The sequence below is a fragment of the Diadema antillarum genome, unplaced genomic scaffold (genome assembly GCF_040938485.1).
Source record: "Diadema antillarum isolate AM-2024a unplaced genomic scaffold, OU_Dant_1.0 seq00001795_RagTag, whole genome shotgun sequence".
NCBI lineage: Eukaryota > Metazoa > Echinodermata > Echinoidea > Diadematoida > Diadematidae > Diadema > Diadema antillarum.
The window spans coordinates 102,383-119,683 of record NW_027272473.1 but is presented as its reverse complement, the minus strand read 5'-3'; the positions used below and the strand labels follow the sequence as shown (position 1 = coordinate 119,683).

Genomic DNA, 17,301 nt, shown 5'->3' with positions numbered 1-17,301 from the left:
CCTGAAATATGCCAGTTCATCCATGACATATCTTTGTATTCACTCAACATAATCATGACGTCAACGATTATTGTCGGTGACATGCAAACATACTTGTTCAAATTGGTTTAATTATTAAATTTGCCTATAAAATTATGGAGGCCTTGATACTGCCATCTATTTGAACCATCCCTTTTCAACACCACGTACAAAGCATGGATAGGTTTGCTTCTTTCTGATGTTATTTCTATGGGTTGCTCTAGAGGGTTGTCATGGGGGCGCTGTGGCATAATGGATAAGACTCCCGACTACCGTCTACCGTTCGGCGGACCCGAGTTCGAATCCCGCCCAGTGCTTACGTCCTTGGACAAGATGTTTTCACCCACCATGTCCCTCTCGACCCAGGTGTATAAATGGGTACCTGGCAACGCTAGGGTAATAATAATAGCAGGGCCCTCTGGTAGAGCAGTGGCAACACTGAAGAGGCTACCCCGGGTAAATAAGACCTTATTATTATTATCGTTATGATCACTGACACAATGTTTAACTTGCAGGGAGAAATAGTTTTCGAAACACAGACATAGGACGCGATCAGCGAGCACGACAGTGGGAGGCGGATAGACATAACTTGCCCGGAAGCCACGCCCGAGATCCGGGTCAAAGGCTCTCGATAAGTGAGCAGCTGAGAACGGTTCCGTTCAGTCAAAGCAGGGAGCCTCCCTGGTCAAAGAGTCCATAAAAATTTGGTCTCGTTTTCCCTCCCCTTCCCCTTTCTCTATCCGTCCCTCTCCTTCTCTTTTTCTCCTTTCCTCTAAACCCTCTCTTTTCTCCCACTTTGCTCCATCATTCATAACTAGTGATATCATAATTTTATTTACGTGGAAGGTAACAGTCTGGAACAGTATTGTCAAAATGCTATGTTCCCAATCACTTTTTCTCAAGAAAAAAAAAATGCCTTCACGCATTTCATGAATTATTGCACCTGCGTTCAACTATATTACACACACATACACACACACACACACACACACACACACACACACACACACACACACACACACACACACACACATATAAAACATGTATGGTTCTAGGACAGTTTGTCCCCTGAAAAAAAAAATGACCCCAGACTCTTCCCCTCACCCTAAACATAACTCTAACCCTAATCTTTACTCTAACCTTATCACTAGCCAGTATTTAACCGAGAGTAATCGTCTTCGGGGAAATGTTCCTGATACGTCTCATTTATTTATTAACATCTCATTGCGGTCAGGCTGAAAATACACGTGTGTCTGACAACTTAATCAGCTGTATTAGAAGTACCGTTATAATTCAATCCTTCATTAGTATTAATTCATTATTATGACTGGTAAGAGTATTACTTAAGTTGGCACCAGTTTCATGAGTTAGTGTTTCTGTAAGCTTCTCATAATCTCATTGCAGTATGCAACTACAGAAACAATACCTCGCAACCTTGTCATGCTTCTGTTGATAGATTAAATAATTCCTGCATTTCCTGCCAAACGGTATACATTCATTGATATCATCAGTGCAAAGACCATTGAATTGTTGTCACCTTAACCCCGGCCATAAAAGAGAGAAATTAGTACTAAAGAGGAGTAAGAATGACAGAAGGATACACCGTAACCATGTTATACCAGAAACAGAGAATGTTGTTAGCCTTGCAAAGATGACGATTATAATAATTTTAAACTCACCTCTGTCGTAGTCTTGGTTTTCAAACAAGATATCCATCATTCCTTCAAGAACGGCCTCCACTGCACGAATGAATTGAGAACACATAAAACAATTTATTTGATATCTGCTCTACAGATATGACGCTCAATAATCATAATAATATCATGCGCTGATTTTCATTATGATGGCATGTACTGGAGGGACTTCATGGACAATAATTTGAAGGTGTTCGCGACGTATGTGTGTTGCGGATCCCTTTTAGAATCTTAAAGGGATGATACAGTTTTGATTAAGATGGGGCTTCAGGTTTCCGACTTCTTTTGATGACAGTAATGTTGTTGTTGTTGTTTTAGATACATTGTAAGACATCTCATGTGAAATATGAAAGAGCATATCATTCTGAGAGGAATTCAAAGTTTATGCGACGAAAATTGGTTTTGAAATAGCTGAGATATCCAAAACAAAGGGATTCTATTGAAGGGTGGGACCAACATTTTATTAGAGTGGCTTTGTTTTCCTTTGTTTTTGGATGTCTCAGCTATTTCAAACCCGATTTTTATCAAGTAAGCTTTGAATTCCTCTTAGAATTATAAGCTCTTTAACATTTCGTTAAGGGGTATCTATGTACCGAAAGCTGAATCCTCAACGTCAAATCAATACTATACCATCCCTTTAAACATATGACGGAAGAGAAACATGGCACTCAAAAAAGTGCGTTGGTATCATCAAGTTTTGTCGCGGTGCTGCTGGGAAGCTCTTTCAGTAGGCGGAGCAGCGCCATCTCATCGGTATCGAACAGTGTATGGCAGTAGTTCAATAATTTGTGTGAGCGAGATTTTCCGCTATAGAACTCATCTTGACAACCCCGTTGCAGGAAGGGCGGGGCATTCAAATAGTACTCGAAGGTAACAAGTCCATTTATCATTCGGGAGATAATGTGCTCATTCTTTCAATACTGTAACTCATTCAATTTTTTACGACAATGGCAGGGCAGAGCTAGAGGTTAGCTGAGGTTATACCCTGGGTAAAGACGGCCTGCGTGATATCATTCATGTGGTGTATGAATTTGACGTGAAAAGGGGTGGAGAGCTGCTAAGGAAGTTCTTCCTAGACTGTGCTTCTTCCGTTTGTACACATTCATACATTCATATTTTACGTTTGGACTCAACAACGGAAACACTGAGAGACCACCCTGCCTGAAATGAAAAACATAGGGCCTATCCATATTCCTGTTTTAGTCAGATTCAATTCGTATTGAATCAGTTGGGCTGCATTAAATAAAAATATATTTAAATCATTTTAGTTCAGCTGGTTTCATTTCAATCCAGTTCAGTTCAATTTAATTCAATTAATTCCATTCAGTTCAATTCAAATCAAATCAAATCAATTCAAATCAAATCAAATCGATTCAATTCAATTCAATTCAATTCAATTCAATTCAATCCAATTGCATCTTCATGAACTATGGGAAACGACTGTGGTTTTCGTACGTCTCGCTCTTTCCCAATGTACAGTGCACTTCCACACCAAATGTAAAACATGACTTAGGTAATGAGAGTGAAATCAACAGATAAGAATCACAGTGTAGTTTTACAAGAATCAGTCACATGTTCAAAAAGTTTTAGGATTTTAGTTCCACATGGCGTATTTCGATTGTATTGGTCGCAACCACTTACAAAGAAGCTGGGTGATGATGGCACTAACACCCTCCCATCGTCATTTTGGTAAAAAAAAAAAAATTAGCACCTGCATCACTTTCACTCGACAGACATATCATGATTACTAGGTTACAGCAAAACAACAAAATGACGAAGCGAAGAACGGAACTCTTTGATTGCGCGCCAATTCAGAACGCTGTAAAAGATGGTTTGTGTTTAGGTGAATGGATATAAGGCATGCAATGACACTATCACCGCATCCACAGTGCATGATTTCGGTAGGCGCATACTCACTTCTCAGTACTTATGCAAAATGCCTAACAACTTTCTTCTTCCATATCAGATTCATACAACTTTTATCCAGTTGCTGGCCTAATTGTTTATTTATTTCATTTCATTTCACTTATATTGTTTCCGACAAAAATACACTTACAGTGTAACATTAATATAGTTATACAAAGTCAGTGTAACATTATGATAAAGGAAACTACTTATATGAACGGAAATACAACTATAGTACTGTGACTTTTATAACTGTATCAAAACAAAGTAGTTGGAAATGGAGGGTACTTCTGATGAGCAGAGCTTGAGATTGGCAGTCCCTTCATGAACCATATCAATAATCTTTTAACAAACAAAACAAAGGCCGATTGCCTAAAAAAAGAAAGAAAGAAAAAGGAAGACAACATGCACACACATAAACACACACACACACACAGAGACACACAAACACGAGGCAGTTCTCTTATAGGAAAGGATATAAAGCATGGAAGGAATGATAGGGAGATACTATGGAGGACGCAATCAACTTTAAGAGGGAGTGTAATTACACTTTAACATTTTACGATACTTCACCCACAAGGTTCTTGTACAAATGAAAAACACAGTCCAGAAGAATAAAATAGGGGGTTCCTCTGAACATTTCGCTTTAAAAGGCAATGTTACGAGATTATTGTCACGCTGGCTTTGATAGCAAATGTTAAAAGTAGGAGGCGGAACAATTAAGTATGATATTTTCATCTAAAAGAGTAAATTCACAGAGCACTGGGTTGGCGGTGGGAAGTTTATAACAACATTCCATCAGTATGCCTTAAACTATTAACGTACAGAGGAGGCGAGAACAGAGATGACAGTTGAACAGGCCCTCCTGAAAGCGAATATACAACTTGTCTCGTAACACATACGGACACACAGAAAAAAAAAAGTAAGAAAAAAAAAAGGAGGGGGGGGGGGCAAGAGGAAGTGGCAAAGACAGAATAGGGATCTCGAAGAATACTGCAGGCATGCAGCGTTATTCTTCGTACGAGATGTGCGAGTCGGTCAAGGACCGGCAGGTGTGATATCATTCAGCTTCGGCGAGGGACGTGGTCTACTTATAATGTTTGCGGTATGAAAATAGCACCGGGGGGAGAGAAAATATTTTCTGTTGACGCGTAAAATCTAACATTGGCCTTCCAGTGTCACACTTTTGGCGAAATCTTGTCCTTGGCGGCGCGGCAATGGCTTAGTTACAGAAGAATTATATCCCAACCTGGCGTTGAATGGTGCGTATATTCGAGCCAGCATGACTTCACCGGTCATTCTGATGAAACCGAGCGAAAATGATGAAACAGAGAAAGAAATGAAAGAATATCATTGAATATGTGATAAAAAAGTGAGTTGACAAGAAACGGATGAGAAGTGTAAGTACTGTTGAAACTCGTGAATTCCCCTGGCCGGGTGCTAACGTGTCGATTGACACAAGGGACACACGATTTTGAATGCTATTGTTCTCTCTATGTTCTTATTGTCTTTTGTTTTTGTTTGGTTGGTTGTTTGTTTGTTTGTTTGTTTGTTTGTTTGTTTGTTTGTTTGTTGGTTGGTTGGTTGGTTGGTTGGTTTCTACTCTATTCGTAATTAGGTGGAATCTCACCATAATCTAGCCAGGCCCATGATCGAGCAAAGACAGATAATAGCAATGGATGAGGGATGTCTGGTCTTCTGCGAGGAACCGCAGAAGGTGAGGCAGAACGCAGCACGCGATTGCTGTGGACCCATAGAAGGCCATCCCGAGTTTGAACTTTCTCTTGAGTGTCATCGCCCGAGTCGAGATATTGATGGAGATTTTGCTCGCCACATGCATACAAATCTCACCGGACTACTAGTCCCCGCCCTCGTCAGCGCAGAGACACCCGCGTGGAATCAAACTCGTAATGAATGCACTTACGCCAATTTCCTTCACTTCCACGTGGGTTTCGACAAGCAGTAATTGCTTTCGAGTGATAGTCATCGATTCAAAGAACTCCCAACCAAGCGAGGTAAAGAAAGAAATTGTGACGAAGGAGAATGAAGAGGAAGACAGGGGAGGTAGGAGCCTGGGAAGACTATGGGCAGAGGGGCAAAACTATCTACTTATCAAGATAAACACTGTCATGAACAGGTACGACAAGAACGCTCGACATGTCACATTGCCTCTGGTAAATGTAGAGTACGGATGTAGGCCTATACATTATCTTGAAAATAGGCCTGGACATCTGGCGAGCCTCCACGTTATACACATTAACCTCAACCAAAGCCTACGTTGCAAGCTGACCGTCATGACAATTCCCACTACTAAACTATTTGTGTATGTATTCAATCTGTTTTTGCTCTCGTGACCTACAATGGTCTCTCCTGATATTGACAACTGATACAACAAATCCATGTTGCAACGAAGTGATTCATTCTTGCCCGGAAGTTCGAGTTTCCTTGAATTTTTTAAGCGTTTGCAGGCTCCAGTATAATCAGGGAGGTGGAAGAGAGAACTTCCACCTCCCTGGTATCTACTTGGAAGACACCGGAGAAGAGACAGAAATGGAGAAGGAAAGAGAGTAGAGGGAGAGAGGGGGGGGGGGGAGGGTGGGATGGAGAGAAGAGCCTCACTGAGGACAGTTGTCGCGTCCATGCATGGAACCAAAGTCATGGCCAAACTCGATCCAGGGACAAGTGCAGTGACGATCGACCGATGACTAGTCAAGCATACAACCAACCACGGGACCACACCTCTGCAAATATTACAGGTGGTCCATGCAGTGATTTCCCACAAACCTTTTTTGAATATTTGCCAATTTCTGACTGAAGGTAGGAGTGGGATTTGTGAAAAATATGTGTCATATCCACAGCCGAACTGCATGCGCGCTCAGCAGTGAAATAAAAAGCTCTTTGTGATTGATTCTTCATCATCTTACCACAAAAACTTTGGAAGTATTCCAGCCAATAGGAGATTAAAACAGGAAGTATAGTAGTGACATTATCTTGAGGGACATCAGCCGGATATGTAAACAAAGGCGTTATGCAAGTGGTTATATTTGTACATTGTTACGCTGAACCAGGGAGGTGTGACGAAAGTCGGCGCTCACTGTTCTCACTGCATTTCGCTTGCTTTCTGCCACTCAATATAGGCTACGCCTACATCTCACGAGCTTTCTGATTTAAACGTGCACTTCGGGCATAGTATTCTTGAAATGAATATGTATTTTGTCTATTCAGACATAATCTTACGTCTTTAAGTATTTTACATGATTTGTCTATCGGAGGAAAGCAAAATAGAAATCAAATAAATTAATATATCAATATTTTGATAATCTGTTACAACCTGCTTCTATAGTATACTAGTATTCGAGAACATCTCCCGTCCACCACTCATCTCCTCCCATTTGACCCTGTCTCCAACTGCTCTCCAGCAAGCGAAGAGATAAATCAATGTACATAACGATGATACGGCCTGAAAGCATGAACTCGTGGGCGATTCAGCTCTCAGCCTGTCCAAATCGACTTTCCTTGGGCGAGGTCAATATCCCAGGACAACGATCTGGGTGGATTAAAGTCAGTCAAAGGTCACTCAAAGTTGACCGGTGTGTAGGCCTACTTGCGCACTGCCGCCTGCAGCTGACAGGATCCACAGCGATCGCAATTTCGACTGAAGAGATCCGAAGCCTTTTAGAGGCGGTCCCGGATGAACACGAGATCGAGTTCTTGAACATACTGTGACAGCAAAGTTCGGAAAATATTCATCAGTAATACGCAGGGTCGTTGCTCCTGGTAGTTTGATATCATGTAGCGGAGATGCCTTGCTACACGCTTGATAAGCTTCAACCGCGAGCACACTTACGACTGCAAGGAATTTCGCTGAGTCCTGAAAGAAAGTATTTCATTTTCTCTTTATTGAAGTATATGATAGATCACATACACGCACTCAAACGGTGCTTTCAGTTAGGCATATTGAAGTCATTCATTCGTACATAGTTTTTGTATCACACTTTATGAATTGTACTTAACAATTACATACTGTCAAACAATAAATGATTTCTCTCCTTTGTATCATGTATTAACTTTATTAACTTTTATTAGATGGACATAGAGAAAAGCTGAATTGAAATTGAAGTGGAAAGTCCAGGGATCTGAAAGTTCAGTAGAATCGCGTACATCCTGTCAGCCATTGACATTAATTTTGCATACCTGCCAATAGCAGATGCAGACCCCCGCGACAATGTTACAGCCAGGCGGCTGTGTGTTTTTGCGAGAGGGTGTGCGTGTGGGCACGCGGTGTGTCTGTGTGAGTGTGCGTATTTTAATACATAATGTGCTTTTTCTTCTTCATCTTATTTCTGTCTGAAATAATATATGCGGGTCTATAATGCGGTTGCCTTCCATCATTAATGAATACTGACACGAATAATGGCATTACTCTACTTGAGGTGATGTGTAATCACAGTTGTCGGCTTTCGAACGGTATTCTTAGCTCCTTCGTCTGGACAATTACAATGACCTCATAAATTTTAGGAAAAAAAATGTATGAGTACAATTATATCACAATTTACAACGTATTTGCTCTGCTACAATGACGTTATTTTGCGGTTTGCATGTGTGCATGCCGCAGGCCACGTGTGAAAAAATGGTTAAAAAAAAGAGGAGAAGATAGCGAGCGATCACCGGAAGCATGGGGGAGGGGGACAATTGTGTTATTTCGTTTTACACTCTGCGTGACAATGGCGTTGTACCTATATACACATAACCACCATTATTGACATTGGTACGTCAAGGTATCACTTCGCCCTGATACATAGGAACCAATATCAATATGTTCTCCGACAATGTGGGGAAGCATGTTGTGTTTGGTTTTGGTGACTTTACGTGTATTCAGTCTCCAGCTAAATTTGCAGAGTGTATCCCGAGCAAACTTAAACTTCTACCTCTGAACAGCACCCAACTGGGCTACCGTCAATTCTCATTTCAGCTGATTATAACAGTGTGAATAAGTCAAGTGTCGCATTATGATAGCTGAGTTACGAAATATAAATTCAAAGGCGAAACAAGAACAAATTAAACACCGTCACCACGAACTGTTTTCTAATTTAAGATTGGGACTTGAGAACTAATATGCTTTTGCGTTATCGGCGGATTTTTCCGTGCAAAGATAAACCCTATCGTCTTAAAAAGGAAATTAACTCAGCAATTATGTGCATTCAATGAATGCAGAAATATTAGACTCATTATATAAGTGAGGATGGAGGAAATTTTCCTTTATATCATGGCACTAACAAGATATCATGGTTAGTTGTAGCCTTCCATTCCTCTGAAGACGGCACGTGGAGTTTAAGATAACTACAGCTTTGAGTTGAAAATTCATTCGGAAGGCTTGTTCAAATTTTTGTCAAACTTCGTCATTGTGTTCGATACGATTTTTTTTTCTGCACAATCTGCACCCACATTTGAGTTTAGAAAATGTCCCTTTACTATTGTCAGCGATTCGTGCATCGCTGTAATTATCATTTCTATAAGTTACTGAATTTTAGAGAGGGAAAGACAACAGCAGCAGAAACAGGGTAAAACCGACAACTGACTCTTATCCAACAAATTTCAGCCCTCAACAACTTTCCCCTTTATCAGCTGATGATGTGATGAAGATATCGCCTCTCCTGCCTCTCTATAGCTTTGTCTGCTGTCAATTGTATGTCATCATTCACAACTCGATTGGATGAAATAAAAAGAGACAAGGACGCTACACAAACGACGGAGCTGGTAATGCAATCACTGTTGGCAATGACTTTCTCTCTCTCCCAATCACTCCCAACTCCCCCCCCCCCCCCTCCTCCACACCCTCACATTTGCTCTGCTTATACAATCAGAATGACTGGCATTTCACATCACGGGAAACTCACAACGTCTGAACTCTCTATTGATACACCTGCTAAGCGTATTTGCAAGCTTGAGAGAGAAAAAAATCGACACAGAATGTTACAAAACAAAACAAAACAAAAACACACACATCATTACAGACACATGATAAACTGGTTCTAGCAGTCACTCCCACACTCCCGTAGTAATTGACGGCATTCGGTAACTTCAAGGGAGCCTTCACTGTTCAGTATCACATTTTTTTTTTACATCGTAAAGTAAACCCCAAAAAACGGAAAACTCGAAGTCTCATTTAGAATCGAAAAATGAACACAAAAACCCCGTACGAATCAGTCAAAGCTGTTGCAATTCTATTATTCAGAGTAAATGAGTTGATGACGTCATCAGCTAACAGATGACCCATTTCTCAGCGGAGAAACTTGCACTCTGTTTTTTTTTTCTTTTTCCCTAAGTTAACAGCAAAATAAGATTACTAGCATCTTTAGCAGATTACTAGTATCGAAGTTGCAATGACAGAGCGGCAAAGATTTCGGGGGAGGGGGATGGTAATTTTACCTGTTCCATCATAATCTAAATCATCATTTTGTTTTAATTTCTTCGGGTACAAACCAAGCCAGCCAATGGGAGAGTTTAAATTGACAACACTATGATTGCTTCATCTAATGTGCACATCATTTGGACGCGACCGGTTACTTTTTAATAAATCATGCGAAACTCTCAATTTTGTTTAACTTGTAACTTCTTGCAATGTTTTTATGAAGTCATTATCATTCTCATCGTATACTTTCCTTCTGTAACTAAAGATTGGAATTGAACACGGAATGGAGTTGCACTTTAAGCGATTCAAGTATAAACTCATATGTTTGCCTTTGCGTATCTCTGATGGGCCGCTTAGTGATTGAATTATTGAGTAACAGACAGGTGGATAGGTGAACTGGCTGATTGATTGCATGTTCATTGTCTGTTTTGTTATGCATTGAATGAGCCAAAAAGACACGTGCAAACTACATGAAACATAATATACCCACGGAGATGTGAATGTTAGAATAGTCCCCTAAGGAGCCAGCCTCGTGCAGCAGTTTAACCTTGAGTTTTGGTCATGATTTTGCAGTTCTGTCTGATATCACAAATGTAATGTCATTTGAATCACAGACAAGTGGCAAGAGCAGAAGAGGGAGAGAGACGATCGAGAGGGGGCAGATCGAGAGGGAGAGTTTTTTTTTTTTAAATTTCTCTCTCTTTTGCTTCAATGTCGATACATCGTTAACGACACATAACGTTTTTCTTATATCTATGGGGATGGATGATTACTATGTTTTAACTTTGTATTTACAACGTGGGCAACTATATAGTTTGTGTACAAGACAATTTGATAATAGGGCCTACAGCATTAATGCCAGTAGAATGCTGTTGTATCTTTTCATGTAATAATCATGTGTAAACTTATGAGATCAATGTCGCGATCTGCTTTTCTCTCCCGTAAGACAAATGTGCCTTAAGGTACGTATTCACTGGCCATACACAAAGTCCTGACCGAAATTCTAATGTTACCATTACCATCCCCTTACCGCCTAAATTAATTTTGCATCAACAAGGCTTATGGTTTTATCATTCTATAGACACTGGAAAAATATTGTGTTGACTCATTGCTAATCTGTGTACAGAAAACACGTGCGTCATTATGCAGGCCCTATGTGGACCTATTCAAACAGAAGATTCTTCTGATTTGGGCCTACCATTAAAATATACACAGTGACAATGGCCATGATGGCTATCAGTTGTTTCTTACATTTAATCTTTCTATTATAGGACATAACTAGTACATGTACATCATTTGAAGAAGAAGAAAACAAATCAACTTCGGTCAAGGGCACGCTACTGAGCCAAAGAATGGAGGAGTCCCGCGATTCGCATTATCGCCTTGAATAGAATGCATATTTTCCCCCACCCAATTTGAGTAGATGCCAAGAAAGGAATATTGCCAGGGGTTGATGAATTGACTTAACCCTGGATTTACTCTTGGCAGAGAACGTGGGAGTGTAAATGTGTGATGGAAATCAGAAACACATCCCAGGTTTATCTATATTTGATCTTAATATAATTTCTTCCAGCATTTCCTGGCATTGTCATCCCCCGGTAAACCACCTACACTGCCAGCTGACTGCTGAGAAAATTCGGAAAATGTTCGTCTAGTTTGAGACACCATCACCAGATATTACTGGCCACAATCCCAGCCAACTGGAGTTGCCATTCCATCCATCCATCTCACATCAGCCCACCAGGTAAGTGCATTCCTGCTTCGCCGCGCCGCTGGGAGAGAGGCTAGAGATATCGTAATGTCTACCATGCGTCATGTTTCGCTTACTGATGTTGTCTCCTATCCGCTTTTCCCTGCGAGATCCGAGCAGAAAAGGATATTCCGTGAGAGAAGAGGTTTGACATGGCTTTAGATCTCGGCTAGATTATGAACTTTCTCTCCACCTGGGGGAGCTCCTGCAAGGAGAAAAGTGTGCTCTTACAACACCCTGCCCCAAAGAATGGTTCTTACCATGAGGTGAGTGCACAGACTGCCAAAATGACAGAGGAAACCGGGGGGGGGGGGGGAGTAGCAGTGGTGTCAAAGGTTATAACATTAATTTAACTTATGCTGCTATCACGGATCTCAATTCACATTCTTCAGCGAGCATGACGAATGATGAAAGTCAACCCCCTCAAAACCAAAATCTCAGTTCTTCTCCACAAGGATCTCAAGGAACAGGAATAAAATAAGCAAACACATGCAGGGTACATTGTATTTGCTAAAACGACAAATGATTCGTATACAAGCGTACACGCATACACCCACATTATGCATTAATTTCTATAAATTTACACAAACTATTCACACATTCACATCCACTCTCAAGCATACATAATCATACCCGCACGTTGAGTGGAAAACTATCGTGTAGCATTTTAAAATGACAGTCCAAAGAAGTCGTAAATGATAACAAAGTAAGACTAGACATAATGCACGCACGCGCACACACACACACACATACACACACACATACACACACACACAAACAAACAAACAAACACAGTTGAGAATAGCATAAAGCGGGCGACGTCACAATCATTGTGACCGATATCTAAACCAATAGGAGAGTTGTGAGGGGATGACGAAATCCCTCATCGTACTTTCATTACAAATTTTGCTAACGAGAAAATACTTTGACTGTTGTGTTTGCGTGACTTTACTTGAAAAACAAAACAAAACATTTCTTTAAAAGAGTAGGATTCCCTCATGAATGAAACGTCTGCGATGCCGCCACATGATGACATCAATGATGACGCCCTTTGTTTTAGTTTTGGCTCGAAATCTATACACAATAGTAAAACCTCCTTTCCTGGCGAGTCCCCACACTCGAAGGAAATCGGCCTGGGAGGTCGCTTCTATTTAACGGGGTCGTTTGACGCGACAAGAGCCACTCACTTCGCACCATACACTTGCCATTATACTGACAAATATCCGCTTTCAATCGCCAAGTCGCATTGACATTCACGTGGTTCCTCAATCATGTCAATAATATCTCTCGCGTGTGCAGTTTTCGAACATATAAAAAGACGAAGGAAGAAACTTGATTGAGATCTCAAATTTGCACATTACTGTCACGCAAGCACCACTATGAGCTGTTCAGTGGAGCGGAAAGCGACAATTGTGCACATTTCCTTGCACCCACTCTCCATAATTACATATCCAAGAGTAGAAAAAATCTTCTTCTTCTTCTTCTTCTTTCCTTCTGAATTTTTCCTCCACTTCTTTTATCTACCTCTCTTCTCTTTGTTAACTACTCGTTGCAGGCTGACCTACTCTAGAAGAAAATCTGCAAGAAGAAACCACAAGCGAAATAGACAAAGCATGAACAGACCTACATCATTGTAAAACACCGCACCGTCTTTTAATTAGTTGATCCTTGCAGAGCAATGCACTTGATCAATCATTGTGAAATATTTCTTTTTGAAGCAGTTCGCTGGTTGTTCCGAAAGCTGTACGACCTTCAACTCTGTCATGTGGTTCCCATGTACGTATCCATGCCTTACTCTCTAAAAAAGATCGAGTGAAAATATTCACTCTTAAAGGAGTGAATACAAAAAAGAGTGAATTTAGAGTGAATTTGGAGTGAATTTGGAGTGAAAATGTTAATTTTCACTCGTTTTAGAGTGACCTCAGGGATCACTCCAAAATCTTCGAGTGATCCCTGAGGTCACTCCAAAACGAGTGAAAATGAACATTTTCACTTAAATTTCACTCTAATTTCACTCTAATTTCACTCTTTTTTGTATTCACTCCTTTAAGAGTGAATATTTTCACTCGATTTTTTTTTTATAGAGAGTATGTAATCGCATTTTGTGTGTGTATGTGTGTGTGTGGGGGGGGGGGGGAGGTGCGTTTTTGTTGCACACAGATGAGTTGGCAACGGCTGCTTTTACCAGCGCGAGAAGACGTCACTTAGTATTTCAAATATTAAAATAAAACATATAATTTGGGTATTTGATTTGTCCATACGTTGCTTCGTATGACTTCTAATTTTGTTTGGCGTTTTTTATGTATCTGCTTGGAACAAATTCCACAAAGTACATCGAACCACCAGGGATCACGAAGTAAGGGGATATCACGAAGAACAGTTGGCGAGATCTCGCAATCCACATCAACATCGTTCATGTCAAGAGAAGACGGACGTCTGACTTCAACGCTATCTACACAGATAATCACATAGATTGGGCCATGCATACGCTGAGGAAATTAACCAAATCGTTATCGTACACTTCAAGCACCTGTCGATTACCGCTTCGTGCTTTCATGACGGGGATGTTCCCCACACCACCCCTGCCCCCCCCCCCCCCCCCCCCGCCCTCTCTCTCTCTTTGGCTACCCCTCCCCTCTCCATTTTGCACAACCTCATTGTCGTGCGGACGATATTAAGTCAGTGTCTTTGGTCTTTGTGGAAAGGGACACTCTTGTCATTGCTTTTGTATTTCATAATTATCTCCGATTTCAAAACTGCATTTACATTGTTTATCGTTTCTGTCGATACGACCTATCGTTACCCCATCGGATTCAATTTCACGAGTCCATGCTTTGATAAAGTTGTCTTTTATACAGTGATGGTGATTTGAAAGTTATCATAGCGTTCCATGTGTTTATACTTTCACACGTTTAATAGAGGAGGAGTAATTTGTATTATACAGATTACTCCTCTTCAATACAAGCATACACACACACATACACACACATACTACAACTTCATGGATATGATGTACTGCGATCGTCTCCATGCACAGACACATAAACATAAACAAAATAAACGATGTCAAAACGCTGCGAGCGAGAAAGAAAACTGTTCACTACGACACTCACAAAATTGGTCCCACAATTTCTGAACGTGAAGTAGGACTTGTTGAGGCAAACTCTCACTGACACTTATAGCTCAACCAAAATAATTTCGGCCACCACGAGGTTCACGCAAGTCGACACAAGATTAGACTCTTCCTTCTCTCTTCCTGTGAAAAGGAAAGATGGTGTCATGTGAAGCTTCTGGTCCCACTTGGACCTGACAAGACTCGGCGCATTCAATATCTTAATCGGAGCTTGTCAGGAGATCAGATCTTCTGCCTCGAATGCAGACACCCATTCAACGACGATAGTTGTAATAAAGTTGTTACAACCTTTGAAAACCATCATAAAAGAATATTACGTTTGAGGGAAAGGTCTGGTTTTACTGTGGTTATTACAGTATAGATACTTATGCATACCATGGAGCTACAGTATATATATGCTAACGGGTCATTTAACGCACGAACTCTTAACGGAATATTGGTGTGTTCTTTGTTTTGTGTGTTTTTTTTTACATTACTTTCTCCTCTTCCTCCATCTTTTCATTCTTCATGCAATTTCATCATTACTGAAGCTCGTTTGTTTTCTTCTTTCCTTTTTTTTTTCCCTCTCCAACCCTCGTAATTAGATTTTGGTCACTGCCTATACTTCTCTTTCTTCCCCTTTCATCAGTTCCGTCATCCCAGTCAAGTATACTGCACTGCTTATTGATGATGGTCTTCTCCACTTGTACCTTGATCAGTTGATATAATCTCGAAAATGTTTATTTCTTGCATGTACCTGTCTATGTCTATAATAATATATTATATGTTATGAGTAAGATTAGATGTCTCTGATTTTGTCATTTTCATGATCAAATTGTTTTTAAATTATTTCTACAAGTAGACAAATGAAATAAATTGAAACCGAAACTAATCCCCCCCCCCCCCCCAACCTGGGTCTCCTTTGTCCTTCTTCTTTTTGTCCTTATTTTTTCTCGTACGTCCGTATGTTAAACGCAGTCAAACGAGATAGGCCTACAACCCTGTTCAATCTGTTAAATCTTAAAAGGATGGTATAGTTTTGGTTGAGATGGGGCTTCAGGTTTTGGACTTTTTTATGAGATAATGAGAAACTTCTTATGACATATTAAAGAGCACACATTTCTAAGAGGAATTCGGAGTTTAACTGATGACCCTGGTTTTGAAATAGCAGAGATATCAAAAAACAAAACAAAATAAAACCGAGGTCCTAATTAAAGATGGGGCTCACCTTTTATCAGGACCACTTTATTCTTTATATTTTGATACCTCAGCCATTTTGAAAACTAGTTTTCATCAAATAAACTTTGAGTTCCTCTTTGAATTGTATGTTCTTTCAAATTTCATAAGCGGTTTTTAATTATCTCGCAAAAAAAAAGTTAAAACCTGAATCCCCCATCTCAACCGAAACTATACGCCCATCCCTTTAACGGTTAAAGAGTTGCACCCCCTTGTCGATCTCCTCACTTCACCACGCGTCTCCTTGCTGCCTTCCAGTATGGCAGGCTGGGGTACACTATGTCCAACATCGCTCATTTTGCAGAGGAAGGAGCGTCGGGTATTTTTGGAAAGTCTATTCCAAGCGCGTATCGGAGATACTCCCAATTTGAACGTGAAAACAAGACGCTCTTCGAACTTGTTCATCCGCCAGAGGAAAATGTGGAAGGGACTCTAGTCCCCAATGACGAGGGTTCCGTAACCTTAGGTAGGGGGGGGGGGGAGAGGAAAGGAGGTTCATAGGTGTTTAAATCATGTCCTCTTTGCGACCTGCCTGAAAAGAAAAAAAAAAGTTGCTTTATTAGGTGTTATGCGACACAATAGGTGCAATGACCGCAAGATATGCATCACGATATATTCGTATTTCCCCCCTTTTCTCCTTTCTCTATGTCTTTTGCAACGCCGACCAAGAGGTTATTCTTCAGTCAATGTCTCGTATGAAACGTCACGACAGTGTTGTGATGTGAGGAATAGCTGGCATCAGTTTCCTTCACCTATTTTCAATCTGTGAAAGTAGGTAAATTATTAATGGTATACTTGGTTATCAAAACTTCACATGACGGTTTAAAGGGGATTTTCATAATTTCACATCATGCCGTACATAAATCGACAGCTCCACGTTTAGATTTGCGGAATTAATTGTGGTCCTTGATCAGAGAAACCAATAATGTTATAAAAGTCTGAAAATCCTCCGGAGTTTTCCTTTGAGGTGCTTGATGAATGTCTCGATTTCAATCCCCCCCCCCCCCGCATCCTGTTAGCTCACTTCACATAAATTTGCTTGTTTGGGTACAATAAATCCACATCTCAGAATTCGCAAACAGTATCACTGAAAAAAAAATACAGCAAGTGCTCTTTGGGATAGCGAAGGATATTGCAGTATCTTACAAAACGTACTCCGAAAATCGCCCTTTGA

General features: G+C 40.6%; 1 protein-coding gene across 1 annotated transcript in view; it reads right to left on the bottom strand.

The window, feature by feature from the left end:
• LOC139712366 (zinc metalloproteinase nas-14-like) overlaps window positions 1-17,301 on the bottom strand; it is a 134,146-nt gene that overhangs the window by 26,753 nt on the left and 90,092 nt on the right. Inside the window, exon 3 of the mRNA XM_071624197.1 lies at window positions 1,698-1,757. Within this exon, the coding sequence (XP_071480298.1) occupies window positions 1,698-1,757 (60 nt within the window). The remainder of the gene's footprint in view (window positions 1-1,697; window positions 1,758-17,301) is intronic.